General features: G+C 37.4%; 1 protein-coding gene across 1 annotated transcript in view; it reads left to right on the top strand.

The window, feature by feature from the left end:
• The first annotated feature begins 1,478 nt into the window (after positions 1–1,478).
• PARP4 (poly(ADP-ribose) polymerase family member 4) overlaps positions 1,479–16,473 on the top strand; it is a 32,272-nt gene continuing 17,277 nt past the window's right edge. Inside the window, 10 exon segments of the mRNA XM_088522150.1 lie at positions 1,479–1,580; positions 6,376–6,521; positions 7,733–7,806; positions 7,809–7,861; positions 9,882–10,055; positions 11,274–11,434; positions 11,569–11,627; positions 12,547–12,679; positions 14,327–14,526; positions 15,023–15,147. Coding sequence (XP_088378276.1) covers positions 1,479–1,580; positions 6,376–6,521; positions 7,733–7,806; positions 7,809–7,861; positions 9,882–10,055; positions 11,274–11,434; positions 11,569–11,627; positions 12,547–12,679; positions 14,327–14,526; positions 15,023–15,147 — 1,227 coding nt within the window.

Here is a 16,473-nt window from a genome sequence, read left to right as displayed (position 1 = left end):
CGTTGACGGCCTCCAACGGTCCCGCCCGCCCCTCTCTTCCTGCTCGGGGCCGCTAGAGGCGGCGGGAGCTGCTCGGGGTGGTTTTGTTGTGGTTCCTCGGCCCGCCTTGTGGTGCCCTCGCAGGTAGAAGCGGCTCGTTTCGCTCCGAGGTGCCCCGTCACGCTGGCTCCGCTCAGAGTCGCTGGCAGCGAGGCCTCCGGGGTGACGCTTGGGGCTCCGCTCGCCTTCACCGCCGCTGCTTGCTCCCCTTTAATCTTTAAATAGCCGCAGAAGCGAGGAGCGCATCTCGTCTTTCTGATATCTCTTGATTTTTGCGTGTGCTCTGCCTTGGCGAGTTACTGTTTTTTTTTTTTCCTCCTGCAAAATCAATGCTTTCCTTTAAACTCTGATAAAAGGCACAGCATCACCCACTGAAAACACTCTCTGCTGGTTGCAGTCAAGACCTGATTCTGCTCTTTCTTCCTGTGGGCAAGTTCAGAGCTTTGCTCCAGGCTCGTTGTACCCGTGGCAGTGCTTCCACTTGCCCAGTGCTGTAATTCCACCTGATTCCTCCTCCTAAACTTTTCTGTCATCTTCCCTGCACTTCCATTTTGCCAATTATGTATGTATTTTCTACGTGACTGTCTGCAAACTGCATTCTGTCTCAGCAACATGAAGCTGCTGTGATAGAAAATGTGAGGGTTTCTACCTGTGGCTTTTTAAGGCATCACTTAATTCTTTTGATGTTTTTATTGTGAAAATACAGTAGAGATTTGTTTCAGTGCTTCTGCACGCTGAAGGCTCTACAGGACTCCAGATTATTTGTGGACTATTTTTGGATGAGAAAAAGGTCTCTCTGGCTCCCTCTGCATGCTAAAAACGTAATCTGTTGCTCAGGTTGGTCCCGAGCTTGCTGTTCGATCAGGAAGTACTAGCCTTTGGGGGCAAATAGGTGCTTAATGATCTCCACCAACATTAATTTAAATTATAGGAATTAAGCCAGCAGTGACTGTCACCAGTTTTCCTTTACTCCTTACCTAGTGCTGCCACAACAGCTTTCAGTTTTAAAAATGACTATCAGCTGCTAATTAATTTTCAACACGTAGGTTCAATAGCACAATCCCCTATTCTGAGTTTGAAGATTTTACGGTTCCAAAAGAGAAAAGCCAAAGGCTTTGCTAGAATTCCTGGAAAGGTTTGTTTCCCCAGGGAAGCAGGGGATAGGATAGTATTCAGCAGTGAAAGTGAATAAAATTCCCCTCACTCAAGGGAAATGAATGCCCCTGAGAGCAGAGCTGGGGCTTGTTCCAGCTCCGTTTCCTCTCTCCTCTGGGGTATTGCCCAATTCAAAATCCACCTGTGCTTCGCAGTGACAACTTCCTCATTCTTCCAACCCTGGGGAGGGCTGTTCTCTGGAGGTAGGTGTTAGGCTCTAGGTGTTGATTCGTTTGACACAATAGGAGTTACTGCCACCTTGGGCTTCCTACAGTGTTTGAGGAATGCGTGTGCCTTCCTCTCACACAACACTGGGCCTCTCCAACTGTACCTCAGGCTGTTGGGGAAGCAGGAGGAGGACCCTCCAGGGAGGGCACCTTCAGCAGGTGAGTAGATGATTAGCCTTGCTCAAAATCCAGAGAGAGGAGTGGGATCAAGGCGCATTTTATCCCTGTAGTGCAGAGGGGCAGGGCCTTTACTTTTCAGACAACTCAGAGGAAATTATTTTGTCCTTCCCTCAAGTTTACGCATTCCTTTCTGCTTGCTGGCTGGTTGATGTATGGTCTGTTTACAGGTTTTTCCTCAAAGGCTTTTCCTTAGTTTCTAATGAGCAGTGGAATTTTGAAATACAAACTGCATATAAAATAACATTGTGGAGCTTTTACACCTCACGATGCTACTAGTTTCAGGTATTTCTGGTGTTTCAAAGTGAGATATGGGAGTGCCAGCAGGATCAGTGCTTGTAATAGCATGTATTGATTTCATTGCCTTTTAATAACCTTTCTGCTTAGGCTATGTGGATAGAATTCAATATTCCCTGGGAAGACAACTTTTGATGAAACTTTAAATGTGGTCAGGATCTGCTTTAGAGAGTATAGCGAGAAAACTAGTGCATGCAGAGGTCTAGTAGTAAAGAGGGAGGCAGTGCAGAGACAGTGCATTCTGTTGTTATTAGGGGAAATCTTTGGTGATGGCACATTCGCTGTTATATATATCCCGAGTTAATGTATCTTATTTGTGACGAGGTTGAAAATGAAGTTCATAAAAGCAACTTAAACTGTGCCTTAGAGCTTCTTAAAATTAGTTTTCAACAGAGCCTAATTACAAGAAGATTGACTTGCAACCTCTTAGTTAAAAGAGGTAACCTCTTAGTTAAAATATGGAACAAGAGTTGTTTTTTCTGTGTGAGCAGAGTATGTTTCTACACCAAAAGAGGTGCTAATTTCAGAGAACAAAAGAAGAGCCACGACATACAGGTTTATATATCTTCATGGGCCCTTTTGTCAGGGAGTGCCTGCCTGATCTACATGTATGCATTAGAAAGACAGTGTTGCCAGTTCTCTTAGAGGTATAGTGTGTTCTGAACCTTCTTACAGATCTCTTTCTGAGATCAAATTGTACAGATTATAAATTCAGGTCTGATGTTCATGTCATGTTCATTTTTCCAGGCTTTCCTGAAACCCTAAATTCAAATTAATTATGCTGGTCTCCCCCTTAGGGTGACTCCTTCCTATTCTTCAGCTTATCACTTAGTTATTACACAGTAGCTGGTGAGGGTGTTGCTTTATTTACTACATTGAAAAACACTTTTCTTGCATTCACTGAAAATCAAATACGCCCTAGAGAAGGAAAATGTGCTCAGGTCTCAAACAACAGCCCACCCCTAGATTACCACAGGTTCATTTGTTATCTGAAGCCCAGTGCTAGTAATTGCTCTGCAGTTGCATCTTGGCAGTGCCACCTCTGCATTCACACTGTTTTTGATTTGCTTCTCACCAACTCTTTTGGTTCTCTCCCCACTCAAGATAGTTGAATCTTTTCACAGATTTGGTGTAAAAGCTTTGTTGATATATTGGGGCAATTAGACTAATACTATTTTTAACCCAAAATAACCTATTAGCTAATTTAATGGTAGGCTTCGTTTTTACTCCTAATTAACTGCTAAACAAACTTTTCTAATAAACATTTGCTCATGTATGCCTATGTTTAGTGCAGAAAAATGGAAGGTGGAAAATGGAAGTGTACTTTTCAGATTGCTTCTGCTTTCCTTTTTGCAGTCTTCCATGAGAATGTTTAGTTCTAGGAGTCAGAGGCTTGCTCAGGATTTGCAGTGCATGTGGGAACTCTCATTGTGTTGGACAGAGGTCTTTATTTTGTATTTTTCCTTTTGAATGGCCTGCCTATCCAGGCATCTTTGGCCAACACAGGAATTAATTTATTTGCTTTTACATTACCTTTGCTTTTCCAGAAGCAACCTCATCCTGTGAGTCCAGGGTGAATTTGGAGGAAGTAGATACTCTGAATGGTCACTTTTGTCCAAGCATCTCACAGCCAGAAATACTTTGCAATAAATCATGGTGAAAAATTTCTATCACCAAGTAACTTTTCCAGAAGTTTGAAAGTTAGAATAAACACAAAGCTTTGCCAGTAACACCATACTGACGCTCTGAGATACAGACCCCATGCTTAGCTGAAGAATTACTAGTAAAAAGAATTTTCTGACCAGAATATTTTATTTTACAGGCATACACTCTCCTCACAAGCAGCCAGGAAAATAGATATATCATGAAGATACATTTTAATGACTTAAGCAAGACACTGTCTTTACATTCTGCTATCATAAATTCTACTTTTGATTAAAATATTCCCAGCCTCCCATATTTTAGAGTAGTTTGTCACACAAATAACACCTCGCCAATTTTCACTGAAGTTGTTTTGCAGACCCAGTAGGCAGGCGCTGCTATGGAAAGAAGCCGCCACTTCCCTCCATCCCTCCACTGGTTACTCCCTTCCACTGGTTTCCCTCCCCCCCAGGCTCCCGTGTGAATCTTTGCCCCAACTTACAGGGTGAATTAAATCAGAAAATAGATCTGGATTAAAACTAACATCTTGTTTTGTTTTCCTGTTTTTTCCCCTTTCTTTCCTCTGTTTGCTCTGGATCATTTTTGCTTTTCTGTGTTTTGTGTTTATATAGATTGTATACATCTGTGAGAAACCATTTACACTCTTGTGGTATTGTCTGCAAGGGGAACAGAAAGATCCTTCTAGTCTAAAATAACATAATTTCACATTACTAGCCGTGGGTATTAGCAGCAAGAAGTCAAGAGTTTGGCCGTCACACTAAGTTTTTTGCAGCATTTAACAAATGAATAAAACTTATTAAGAACTATTCTTGGTGGATTTGATTACCATGCTAGTAAAATGGTATTTGTTTTGGTATTTCCTAGAGTAGAAAAGAGAGTATTTGGTAAAAGATTACTTAGATGGATGCTTTCTCAGCCCCCCAAAAAACTATTTCCTTTCTCAATAGGAAGGAGATGGCAATCTTTGCAAACTGTGTGTTTTTTACAAAATTGAAGCACTTACCTATTCAGGAGAAGAATAAGCTCAAAAAATGCATTAAAGAAAATGGTGGAGTAATTAATGTTATGCTTGATCAAAAGGTATGTTTCAGATTTATTTCTGAGATCTCTGTTGGAAAATATCAAATACTATTATGCATTGTAGAGTGTTAATCTTACCTCTTCTAGAACAGTCACCAGGAATGTAGAGATTATTTGTGTGTTTAATATTTTAGTAAAAATAATTCTGTTTATATTTATAATGCGTCTGGCTATGTGACATAAAAACGTTAAGAGCAATATTCCTTCTCCACAAAAGAACCAGGAAGTTTCTTTCCCGGATGAAACCGCCATCCTGTTTTTTTCCTCTCATCATCATGTAGGCGAAACTCTGAATAAGGAGATGCAGCGTGAATTGGGATTTAGTCATGTTATAGTTTATATTACTGAAAGCATTTGATTACTGAGAGAAAATACCTGGCTGTAAACTAGGTTTGTATTAATATAAATTAGTATTAAGCTTGACTGGGAACGTTTCCAGGGACTGTGGCCACATCTGTGCTGGTGAACTCCCTTGGGACCAAGTGGTCCTATTCACACTGCCCGTTGGGAAGGGTCATGGTGCTGTTCTGGCTCCCGCAGCCCTCAGAAAACTGGGATGCACATCAGTGGAGCCAAGGAATATTCCAGGGGCCTTAACAATATAGATATTCACATACCAGTCACAGCAAGTGGGTTATGCAATTTATGAGTGAAGGTCTAGCATAAAGATGCTTCGCATCTTACTACTTCTGGCACTAGAAAGTGACATTCATTTTTCCTCTGTAACTCCTAAGTTATGGCAGGCTTGTCTATATCCTCATATAGCGCTCACTTCTGACCCCCACCCCGGGGAGAAGGTAGTGGTTTTATTTGTTGCTTTGCCTGTTTCTTATTTTTTTTATTTTTAGTTTCATGAAGAATATGATTAAGTGAGCTAATTTCTCCCTCTCACTTACGCGCAACTTTTCCTAGTACAACATGAAACATGTTACTTGAAAGCCTGCTAATGTACATAGAGCCTCCATGGCTGATGGTAATTTTACAAACAGCAAAATCTGTAGCTGTTGTCCTCAAGAGTCTGCAGCTTAAATTATGCATAACATAATGAACTGACACCGAACAAAAGAAAAGGAATGTGTGAAGAAAAGGAATATTGCGGATGCATTATCACCTTACTCAGAGCACAGCCGTTTCCTGGCAACTCTGACCATGCACATCTAGTTAGGAGAGAAGTGAAAAATCACAAACCCAATTTAGGAAGAGTGCTGGTGTTTTGCACTGTAAAGTCAGGATCTTCTGAGTTGTTTTGACATATCAGCGTGCTATAGCTCTGGTGATATAAAGAACAAGGACTGGACAAAAAATAAAGTTCTCATTAATCCCTTCAGACTGGCGACCTGTAAGTGTGAGCTGGGAAAAAAGAGGAGTCAAGAAAAATCCCCTCATTAAAAAATGACCTATGGTAGAAAAAAAAAAGGATAAAAAAGGAATTCCTGAATATAGCAAATAAATGAAAAAATAATGCATTATAAACATATCTCATTTGAAATATGTACCTTGAAAAATATTAATAAATGTAATACAAAGTTAGAATTTCAGTAGAGATTGTGAGCTCTAAGATTTGAGATCCACTGTTCAGAATGAACCTTACCCAAGCCTTAGATATTAAATTATGATTACGCAAGCAAAACCGGAAAGTTAACTGTGGATTTGTCAGCTGTTAGAGCAGTGGGCTGTAAAGTTAACTCTGTATGTTTCTCTATATTTCTCTGACTAATTTTGTTCTCTTAAATTACAGAGCAATAAATAATTCATATTAACTAAGACTGATGAGGGTATAAGAGAAAATTACGGGACTTTCATTGCAGACCTGAAGAGACAGGATTTCCTATTAAGGGAAACTTTTCCACCTGGAGCAGACTATTTAGCTTTTACAAAATTGCAGGAGACTAGTACAACTTCCATTTTTACACTTTCTTGTCCTTCATTATTTTTGTTTTCAGCTTTCTGAAAGTGGTAAACACCACATGGATTGCAGTGATCCAATCATAGGTTAAAGGAAACTGTATGTGTTTTTTTAATATGGAGGGCTGGGAGTGTAAGCACATTAAGAGCGTACATACCCATTTTCATTTTAGCACAGATTTTCAGTAGTTGCATTATCAAAGCGAATGTGATGCCCACAGAGTGATGTTCTAATACAGCACCTAGAACTGTGGTACCCTGTATGACTTAGACTGAACTAATTATTTCCCACACTAGGCAAGGCTTGAGGTAGATTTTAGTGAAGTCAGTATCAGGACTCCCACCAATATACTTCTGGTCCCAAGGGTATAGTTCGGACAACACTTTACTGCTATTAAACTAGTTGTGGTGTCACAAAGTATATGAGAAAAACCTTTCTCATTATTAGTTACATCCTTTTCTTCTGCCATGGTTAACTTGCATTTTAGAGCACAACAGGAACCTAGATTTTATCCAGCATATACGACCTCCTCTAGGGATCTCCAAGGCTGTGTGTTTGGTGCCATACAGACAAGTAATGTAGAATGGCCAGACTGATATGATAACTTTTGGAAATACCAAGTGTAATGGTGGCTGCTAGAGTTGAAGAACAGTGGGAAAAAAAATGAAGCATTCAACTTTAAGTGCTCTTTGAAATTACATTTTTTCATAACTGTTCTGAATATATGAATTGCCCTGATTTTCATGGCCTATTCTCCAGTGCTTTGGTGCTTCAATTTTTATTTTCACAAAAGTATCTTTCCAAACAGGGCTTTCTGAACTAGAAATAAAATAGTCATCTGTTACAGATGGTTCAAAAGAATTGCCTTTTGAATCCATCTGTTCTATGGCCAGCTGTGCAAAAAATGAAGTGGTTGAGATCTGTAGACTGTTGTTTCTGTACCTCTGATAATGCTGGGTACTGATGAAGATACCTCACGCAAAGCAACTTCTGTCTTCTCCAAGACATTGGCAGACCTGTCTGCCATGTTCTCCACTTAGACCAAAAATCTTCCCTTCAGTTTTTTGGAACTGAGGAAATCATACTAAGCCTAAATGTGCAGTGTAATATTGTTTAGAGGAAAGCCTATTTATTTATGTGAGAACTTAAAGACTTGCATCGTTGTCTTTTCACTGAACTCTGTTTTACTACAGTTACTTCTAGAAGAAGTCATAAACTCAAGTGATTTATTTGAAGAAGTCAGTGGTTTTGTGAAACTGATCTGGGCCACTTGAATAGTTTCCTACTTGAACCAATAAAAAACATAAGCCTCAATGGTGTAAGTTAATTCTTGATACTCTCTGGGAATGAATAGATAAAAACAACTGTAAGGTTTTTGTTTTTTGTCCCAGCAAACAAATATGTTGTTTCACATATGGAGATTGGAATTACACTTGATAATACTGTACTTAAGCATAACTATGCTTCAGAAATGTTGATATCGAATTTTGAGAATCACAACCCTGAAAACATGCAGTACTCCCTAGAGCAGATGGTTGTCTTTTCTGTTTTATAGTGATTTACATGATTCTTATGGGAGAAAGCCTTCTGTGGGTTAAATTGGGGCACATAAGAAGACAGTCTTTTATTTTCAGATGCTAGAAGTGTGCATAAATAGTAAGGTTTTGTCCCCTGCCAATATGTGTCAATTGTATTTAAGTCAGGCATTACCTAGTAATGGAAAAATAGTTCTACCTATAGTCCAGGTCTGTATTGTCAGGTGAGACATGATTAACACATGGCTACTCTTGAAGGCCTGTGGGTATTGCAGATGTTGCTGAGACTAACTGCCCATCCATCTTTCTGTTAAATATAGGGGTCATTTAATCATGCTTTTTCCACATACTTCAGTAGTTCTGCTTTGCTCCCTAGACACATAAGAAGTTAACATTTATGAGTAAGGTCTGCCTGTTTAGCAATGCACTTTTGCTTATCTTTGTCACCACTGAAGGCAAAGTTGGATTTTAAATTGGGAGAGCTTTGCTAGTTCCTCAATTCTGGAATGCCCATGTCCATATCTTCTTACACAGAACTCAGTTTTGATATTGTTATCAGTAGATATATGGTAGCAGAATCTCTCTTTCACTTTTTGAAATGGAATATACATTTGCCTTGGCACTGGGGAGTAAGTAGCACCTTAGGAATATTTTATGCATGTACTCAGTGATCACAATGAGTGCAATTCATAAATCAGCAAAGACAAAAATGAAATACTTATTGTGGTAAATGCCTTTTTGAGCTACAGTTGTTTGGCTATGAAGATTCCTAACGTATTTGAGGTAGGCGAACAAACAAATTTGATAATGTTCTGTTCGGTCACTGATAGCTTTTGCAAGAGCTGAATCGTAGACTGAAAGTTTCTGTCCTAAGAGTTTCTGTATTCCAAAGCACTTATCTATAAGGATGAGCTAAAACTATTCTCACTCTTTTTTTCATTAATAATTTTAAGAGTAGTGGGTTTTTTCAAGGAAGAGAAAAAAAAAAAAAAAGGAAAAATCTCTGGATATTTGAAACACAATTAAGTTAATTTCCATTCAGTCAGATTTATTCTCCATTCTTTTTTTTTCAAAAGCTTTTGTAAAACAGAGACCAGTCTTGGGTCAATTTTAGAACTGCGGTAACACTTCGTTGTCTTTATTATCAACACTTTACTGCCTCTTGCCTATGGTTCATATAGTTTAAAGAGCACTTTGCCTTTTCCCTCCTGCCCTGAGAAAATCAAACATTGTGAATACTCTGTGTTTTTTTTTTCCAACTCAGAAGCAGTGTGCAAAACAGATTTATGTTCTGTCTGGACAAAGCATTTAATGAATTATTACTTTAAGGTGATCTAGAAGCTTCTGGCTATAAATAGAATCTCTGCTCTGTTTTATGTATTTCAGGATAAATTAGTGTACCTAGGATTTTCATAAGAAACATTATAGTCTAACTTCTGTAGTTATCTCATCAATGTACTAGAGGTGACAAAGTGAATCTATAAGAAATTAAAGGGCATTATCTTTCCATCTAATTCATATTCCATTTTCTTTTATGGAGGTTATTTTACTGGCTTTTAGCTCTGCTGAGGTACTTTGCAAACAGATAAATATAATGGCAGAATAATATCCAAGTTTTAAATTTCATATCCTACTATAGGAAAATGTTTTCTCGCTATTATACTAACAAAAAGCTGAAGTGGAATTTCAGTGTGGAATTAAATGATCCATTTTCTCTCTCTCTCTCTTTTTTTTTTTTTTTTTGCTTTTGCTTTTCCTGCAATTTTGTGATCGTTTCCCATTTAATAATCTCTTCTTTTAAAGGTGAGCAAAGCAGAAGGTATTTTACTCCAGATAAAGAATGCACCGGATGAGGGAGCCCATGAGGCAACACTGCAAATGATGATAAAGGAATTTTATGGAGTTATATGTCACAAAGGAGAACCAGACTGTAATGTTTCCAGAAAGCTGTTGTCTAGTAAACAAGACCTTTGTCAGGTAACTTTTCCAGATTGCTCGTAATTCCTGATCTGCACTTAAACCAACACAAAACATATATTAACTATTTTATTAGTGTATTGAAGACTGTTCTGTATGACTTCTACTGCATATGCAGGAACAGTTTCAAGAAGCTGATTAAAATTACCTATCTATGTACAGTCTGATCAGTTCGTAGGTCTACAACACAAACTAGGGTGTAGTCCCCCAGGATTCTCTGTGCAAGGAGTTAATTGACACGTCTAAACATACAAATGGTTTCTTGGCAGCTGACCTTCCTAGGAAAATCTCCCCCTTCTTCGATCTCCTCTGTTAATTAGCTTGTTTTTAAGCAGTTCATTCAGCCAGCGGGTGCCAGGGAGAGCAGGGGCGAGTGAGCCGGGAGTGGAGGTGAGGAAGACCAGGGCAGTTACCTCACCAGCCAGGACACAGGCCTACAGTACCAAGCAAGAAGAGCAGAGCAGGGGGCAGTGAGTGCCAGCAGCAGTAACCAGGGACAGACAACAGATCCCCTCACCATTATGGCCTTAGCAGGTCCAAGGTGAAGCCAGGAAGTCAAGTCTGCAGGATCAGAGTCAGAACTGGGGAGGTACCAGGCCAGATGCAGACGTATCTGCAACATAGCTCAGCCACAGACCAAGGACAAGAAATGATTATGTCCTGAACATTGCTGTTATGTCCATGTACTTTACTATGACTTAAGTGAAATGTAATAATAATTCTTCTATTAACAGTGCTTTTCCTCCTGGTCTGTGAAAATTATGTGGATGCCTTGTTCTGTTATCCTAACTAGATAGCGGTACCACCAACAATATATGACAGATTCAAATAAATAAGGATTGCCTTGTAAGCAAAATGAAAAATCCACAAATTCTGGTTTGTGGAGCTTTTATGAGCAGTCTCCATCCAGAACTGGATCTGGAGTTGTACAAAAGCAATTTAACCATTTCTCACATGCCTTTTTATTCTGATTTGTTTTCATAGGATGCAATAGATGATTTGGTCTTGTTCTTCACTATATCTGACAGGTGGAAATGTTCTATGCTCCAGTGATTTTACAGTATAACTTTATGTAATTCAGTTCGAGTTTTGTGTGCTTCCCTAATTAAAAACATACCAAGTATTCATTTGCAGCAGAATTAACTGAAAAAAAATCCTTATTATTCATTCATATGTGTTAACCATGCTACAATTTTAATTTCTATCCCTATTTTCTAGTTAATCCGAGACATACTTAATATACGTGAAACAAATATGTCATCCCCAAACCCATCATTTTTGGCCAAATACCAGGCTCTCAGGTCCAGGATCGAAGCTGTTTCCCCGGAGAGTTACAAATTTCTCAGTATTAAAGAACAGCTGTTATAAAAGAATTACAAGCGAGTGTTCAGCGATTATACAGTGATCCTATACCATTCCAGGGATAATGCACGATATACCTCTAAAGTGAACTGAATTACCAGGTTTTGTTACAGTGCAGTTTTGATTTACGTGAGTATAATGTTCTCTCTAGAACAAATGGGATTGTGGAACAGACATATTTACCATATTCTAAACCAGAACCAAATAGAAGTAAATTCAGAAAACTGAAAATGATGACATTGTTAATTTTTTATTTTGAAATGGTGACTATTTATAGAAGCTAGTAAAATAGCCTGTATACATTTTAGGCTACTTTTTTTCTGCTTTTCAGTGTTTATTTCCAGATATTTTATAGTGTAACCTAAAAGTTAGAAAATATAGAGTTCTGCTGAGTTCAAATAAAACAAGTTTTCTGTGCATTATTAGAAGGCACTGATAATGGGCGGGGGGAATACTTGGTCATCTCTTAAATATTTACAGAACTTCTTTTCCAATTAGTTTTCAGTTGGGTAACTATTCATTTTTTGGAAAGTTACTCTGCAGCTTTGCCTATGATTTTGTTTAATATTTAACTCAAATCTGGCTGATGTTCACTGGGCCTTAAAAGTGTAACTTTGATTTATGCTTTTGTTTCCCAAGCAATGCCTACTTTTGGTATTTAATCGTTGTGACCAATAAGGAATCGAAATTGCTTTGTAAATCCCAAAGTACATCACTGTGTCACAGTTAGGTATCCCAGAATCTTAAAAATTGTCTTTTGAGTATTCCTTAAGGTCCGGCTGTCCTGATGCTGTGAAGCAGCTCAGTCCTTAGTCCGTAGTCTGAATTTAAGCATGAAAAAAACATTTTGCTGTATCTCTAAATCTCCAAGTAGCACTTGACTTTAGTCACTAAGTTTTTAGTATCTCCAGTGATTTCAGTAAGTGCTCTGTTATCTTGTTTTTCTCTAGCAGTTGTCAAAAAAACTTTTTGAATGTTAATTTGAGAATTCAGTCAGCCTTTATCTGTTAGTAATAGTTTGATCCTGACTGCATATTCAGAGTAATGTCATATATTATATATATAATATATATATATATATATATGAGTCATATAATATGATTCAAAGATAATTTCAAATTTCTTGTAGTGACTGTGAGAATTTTACAAATATATAGAGTTGGCAGGATAGGTGAAACATCAGAATTTCCAAGCAGTCTTGGAAATATTCAGTGCCTATTCCACGCATCACCTGTGTGCAACTTTGTGGGAATTCTCTGCTGGTAAAAATTTACATTCCCTTTTTTATAAAGCTGAATTGGGATTAGTTATTTTCTATTCTACTATTTTAACTTCATTAATTGTCTTTTATAAAGCCCTTTTACATTATGTTTAGCCTAATTGTTAAGATTTATGCAAATACTTCCAGATACTTCTACAGACCTCTAAAAGGAAAATCAGTCGTTTGTAATGTTGAATTCAGTCATTCTCCAAATGGCTTATATCTGAGATGGAAATACTTGGATATGGTGAGGAGCATAGTTTAAATCTGCATGGAAGGATGGCAAAATGGAGGGAGTGAGGATAAAAATGGCTCTGTGGTTAATTTATCCTGTGTTTCAGGAAAGGATTCCATTGATGATGTCCTCCTTTCCCTGTATACATTATTTCTCTATGATCATCTTATGTTTATTTTAAAATATGCCAACTAATTTTCTGGAGTAACCTGACATCTTGTTCTGCGATCAAATTCTATTAGTTCTCAAAACATAGTAATAATGTTCATGGCTAAAATAATAGAACCTATTATAATATAACCTCATACACCCAAATTTATATTTAAATACTAATCATAGTGTATATGTGGTGCATACTAGGTGCTCTTTTCATTGTCCTTAAATTTTCAGTATGTCTGCATAATACAATCACAATGAAATTCATTTCAAATTCATATTAGCATTCGGTTTTCATTAAGACTGCAGACTTTAACTGTAGGTTACAAAACTGTTGAACTTGCTTAAATGTTTTATTTTTGCATTCCTTTTATATAAAGGATTTATGAGGGCATCCATCAATAATAAATCAAATGTTTTATAGAAAGTCTAAGGATGGAATCTCCACACTAATAATATTTGCAAATCAAACACTGAAAAAGTTTCCAAATATCATTCCCCCCCAGCTCTCCCTTTAAAATTCTTTTACTTAGGTGGCATTCTGCTAAACACAGAAAAAGCAAACAGTCTTTATTGCTTATGTAATCAATCTTGAAGACTAAATATTGCCTTGAATGGTGTTTTTTTTAAAAAAAAAATTAATAGGCTTCCTTGATTCTCTGTGGGCTTTTTCTGTAAAGTGCATTTTATTTTAATCTTCTGAATAATTTGTTATTGCACAATATGAATTGGCCCCAAATTAGCCCAGATATACAAAAATCATTCCTCAAATACTCTGTACAAAAAAACAAGCTTCGTGTGATGTGTGTGATGTGTGTGCACAGAGTCTGTAAAACACCAGATGTCTCTTCGGATTTTGAGGTACTGATCCTACAGTGTTAGGCACTTTAAAAGATACTAAGTCAGAATGTATTGTACCAGTGATAGATAATAAACACAAGGTAACCTGTGTTTCAGTTCAGACCCTAGATCAGTAGATAGAGGAGTAAAGTGAGTATCTATCTTACTATCTAGAAAGCACATATAAAACTTGTAAGATTCTTTTTATTACTGTTTGTAAAGAGATTTAAAAATATTGCAAGAAAAAATAACTATATGGAAAAAGTTAATATCCTTTTTATGATGTCTGAATTATTATATAAATATCTGAGATTTTATATTGGAATGTTATTTGAAAATGATATTCTACTGTGATTGGAATAAGAAGTAACGGAAGGTTCACTGTTTTGAAAGTGAACCCAACTATCATTTTTTTAGTAATAGCTTGTTTTTCTTACAAAATGTCTTTTTTTTTTCCGCTCACCAGGATGATGAATTTGTTGTGTATAAAACCAATCAAGTTAAAATTAGATACGTTGTTAAACTTTGTGTTGCTGAAGACCAAATAAAACCATTTCAGCCTTAAGCTGTGATGGAGCAAGATCAGCCAGTATCACAACATTCTTTGCAGCATGAGAGTAAGAAATATTTTGTTTTTGTAATTTGATTATTTAGGATGCCCTAAATATTTATCACAGCACTTCCTAGAGCATGAAAATAGCATTTTAATTAAAAAAATGCAGTTGGTTTGCAGATGTTGCCAAATTAGACATGACCATGTGGCATGTGTGCAGCATCTGTTTCACAGATTTCCTGCAGGCATGATTACTGACAGCAGTTGCAATTGCCTCTGTCAGAGTGTGTTTCAAGAGACCTAGCAGGAAATGCTTTTGCATAAATCATCAGCTGGTCCTAAATAAGTCAAATGCCAGTGTCTAAACCTAGACTTCATAAGAAGTCCTGCTTAGGCAGGCTTAGCCTTCCTAACAGAACCTGAGTATTACTTTTAATTTATGTGTTCGAAATTCCATAGATAAACATGAGCCACTGATGGATAGGGTTATTTTCAGCTGTCCTTCACAGGCACATATCTCAAAAGCTGCCTTCCTAATCTTTCTTACACTCTTTGTTTAGGCTATGCCCTTCCAAGTGCAGATCCCATGAATGCCATAAAAGCTGGTCTTCAGGACAGATCAGGAAATCCAGTCCCTCTGGAAAGTGTTAACATCAAGGGGAGGATGATAGACTTTGTAGCACAGGTAGAGTACACTACTTACTGTCCTTTGCCATTGTGGAGGCCTGAAATATTGCAATTGTTATATAGTGCTAATTGTTATATAGCTACTAAAAAAAAAAAAAAGTTCAGTCTCTAAGTGAAGCTCAATTCTGACAGTGAGAGAAAGCAGATTTTATTCATAAAGAAGCATAGTCAACAAATGACAAAATCTCTTTGGTCAGTGAAAAGCTTGACTGTTTTGTTTTTTTGTGGGTTTTTTTCTGTCTTTGCGTCATCTTGTCGCCACTGAAAAGAAGCTTTTTGCAGCAGCTTATACATTCTCTTATATATTGAAGAGTTCCTTGATAATCTATTGGCTACTTGAATTAGAAACCAGTCAGAAATGTGTGGTATGATTGGAGGTCTCTGGAATTACATTTTTGTAGTTTGTTTTTAACTTTGGTTAGACAAGTTAGCTGTCTCAAAAAGAACATGATATTCTAATCTGAAAATTAGCTAATAAAATTTAGCAAAGCAAAGTTAAGGGCTCACCTTATTTTAATATTTGTGCCTTGCAAATAAATTTTGTCACATCAAGTCATGGGTATTTACTTATCCGGCAATATAATTCTAAAATACTCCCTCTGCAGCTGAGTTCTGTATAGAGCGGTCTCAATCACGCTGCGAACCAGCGTGTTTGACGTGTCTCACTGCACCAAAATGGTTTTCCACAAGAATGGCTTTCAAGTGCCATAGTAAAATTTTTAGTTTTTTTAGTTAAAAAACTAAAGCCTTTGCTTTAATTTTTGCTAAACTAAAGCCTTGGTAAAGAAAGCAGGGAACAAATGGGGGGGAAAAGAAAAAGAGATTTTAAAGAATCCTCTTCAGATGAACCTGATACTCGCAATTGTTATCTGATTAGGGTGATTCTTTTTAACAACTGTTCTTCTCATGAGAGAATGTCTTATTTTAATCTGTGTTTTTCTACAGAAATGAATTACTGTCCAGTAGTATCAGTTTTATGACCCAGTCTACCAAAGCAGAAAATAATCTCGAAGGCTGAGGAACGGAGCATAAAGCAGAAATCATCAGATTATGAGGCTCAGCAGAAGCGCCAGCAAAGGGAGATGAGGAACTCCTGGGATCTTGTTAGGACACGACTAAACAGAAGAGCAGATGTAGGAAGTTGGACAATCTGCCACTTCAGAGACAAATTCTGTAATTAGAAAATAAGTACTGGCATATAGAAAGAATATTGGCTTTTCCAAACATCCTTTTCAGTATATCCTAAAAATAGACCCTTTTTTAGTGACGGTTTACTCTTCGTTTAGTTTTTATGAGCTTGAAACTTTTAGACATATTGCAGTGG

Source organism: Tinamus guttatus, unplaced genomic scaffold, assembly GCF_059628265.1.
Source record: "Tinamus guttatus ecotype Peru unplaced genomic scaffold, ASM5962826v1 Tinamus_guttatus_pri_ptg000150l, whole genome shotgun sequence".
In the NCBI taxonomy this organism is placed as follows: domain Eukaryota; kingdom Metazoa; phylum Chordata; class Aves; order Tinamiformes; family Tinamidae; genus Tinamus; species Tinamus guttatus.
The sequence above is the reverse complement of the archived record's forward strand: the minus strand, read 5'-3'. Positions and strand labels throughout refer to the sequence as shown.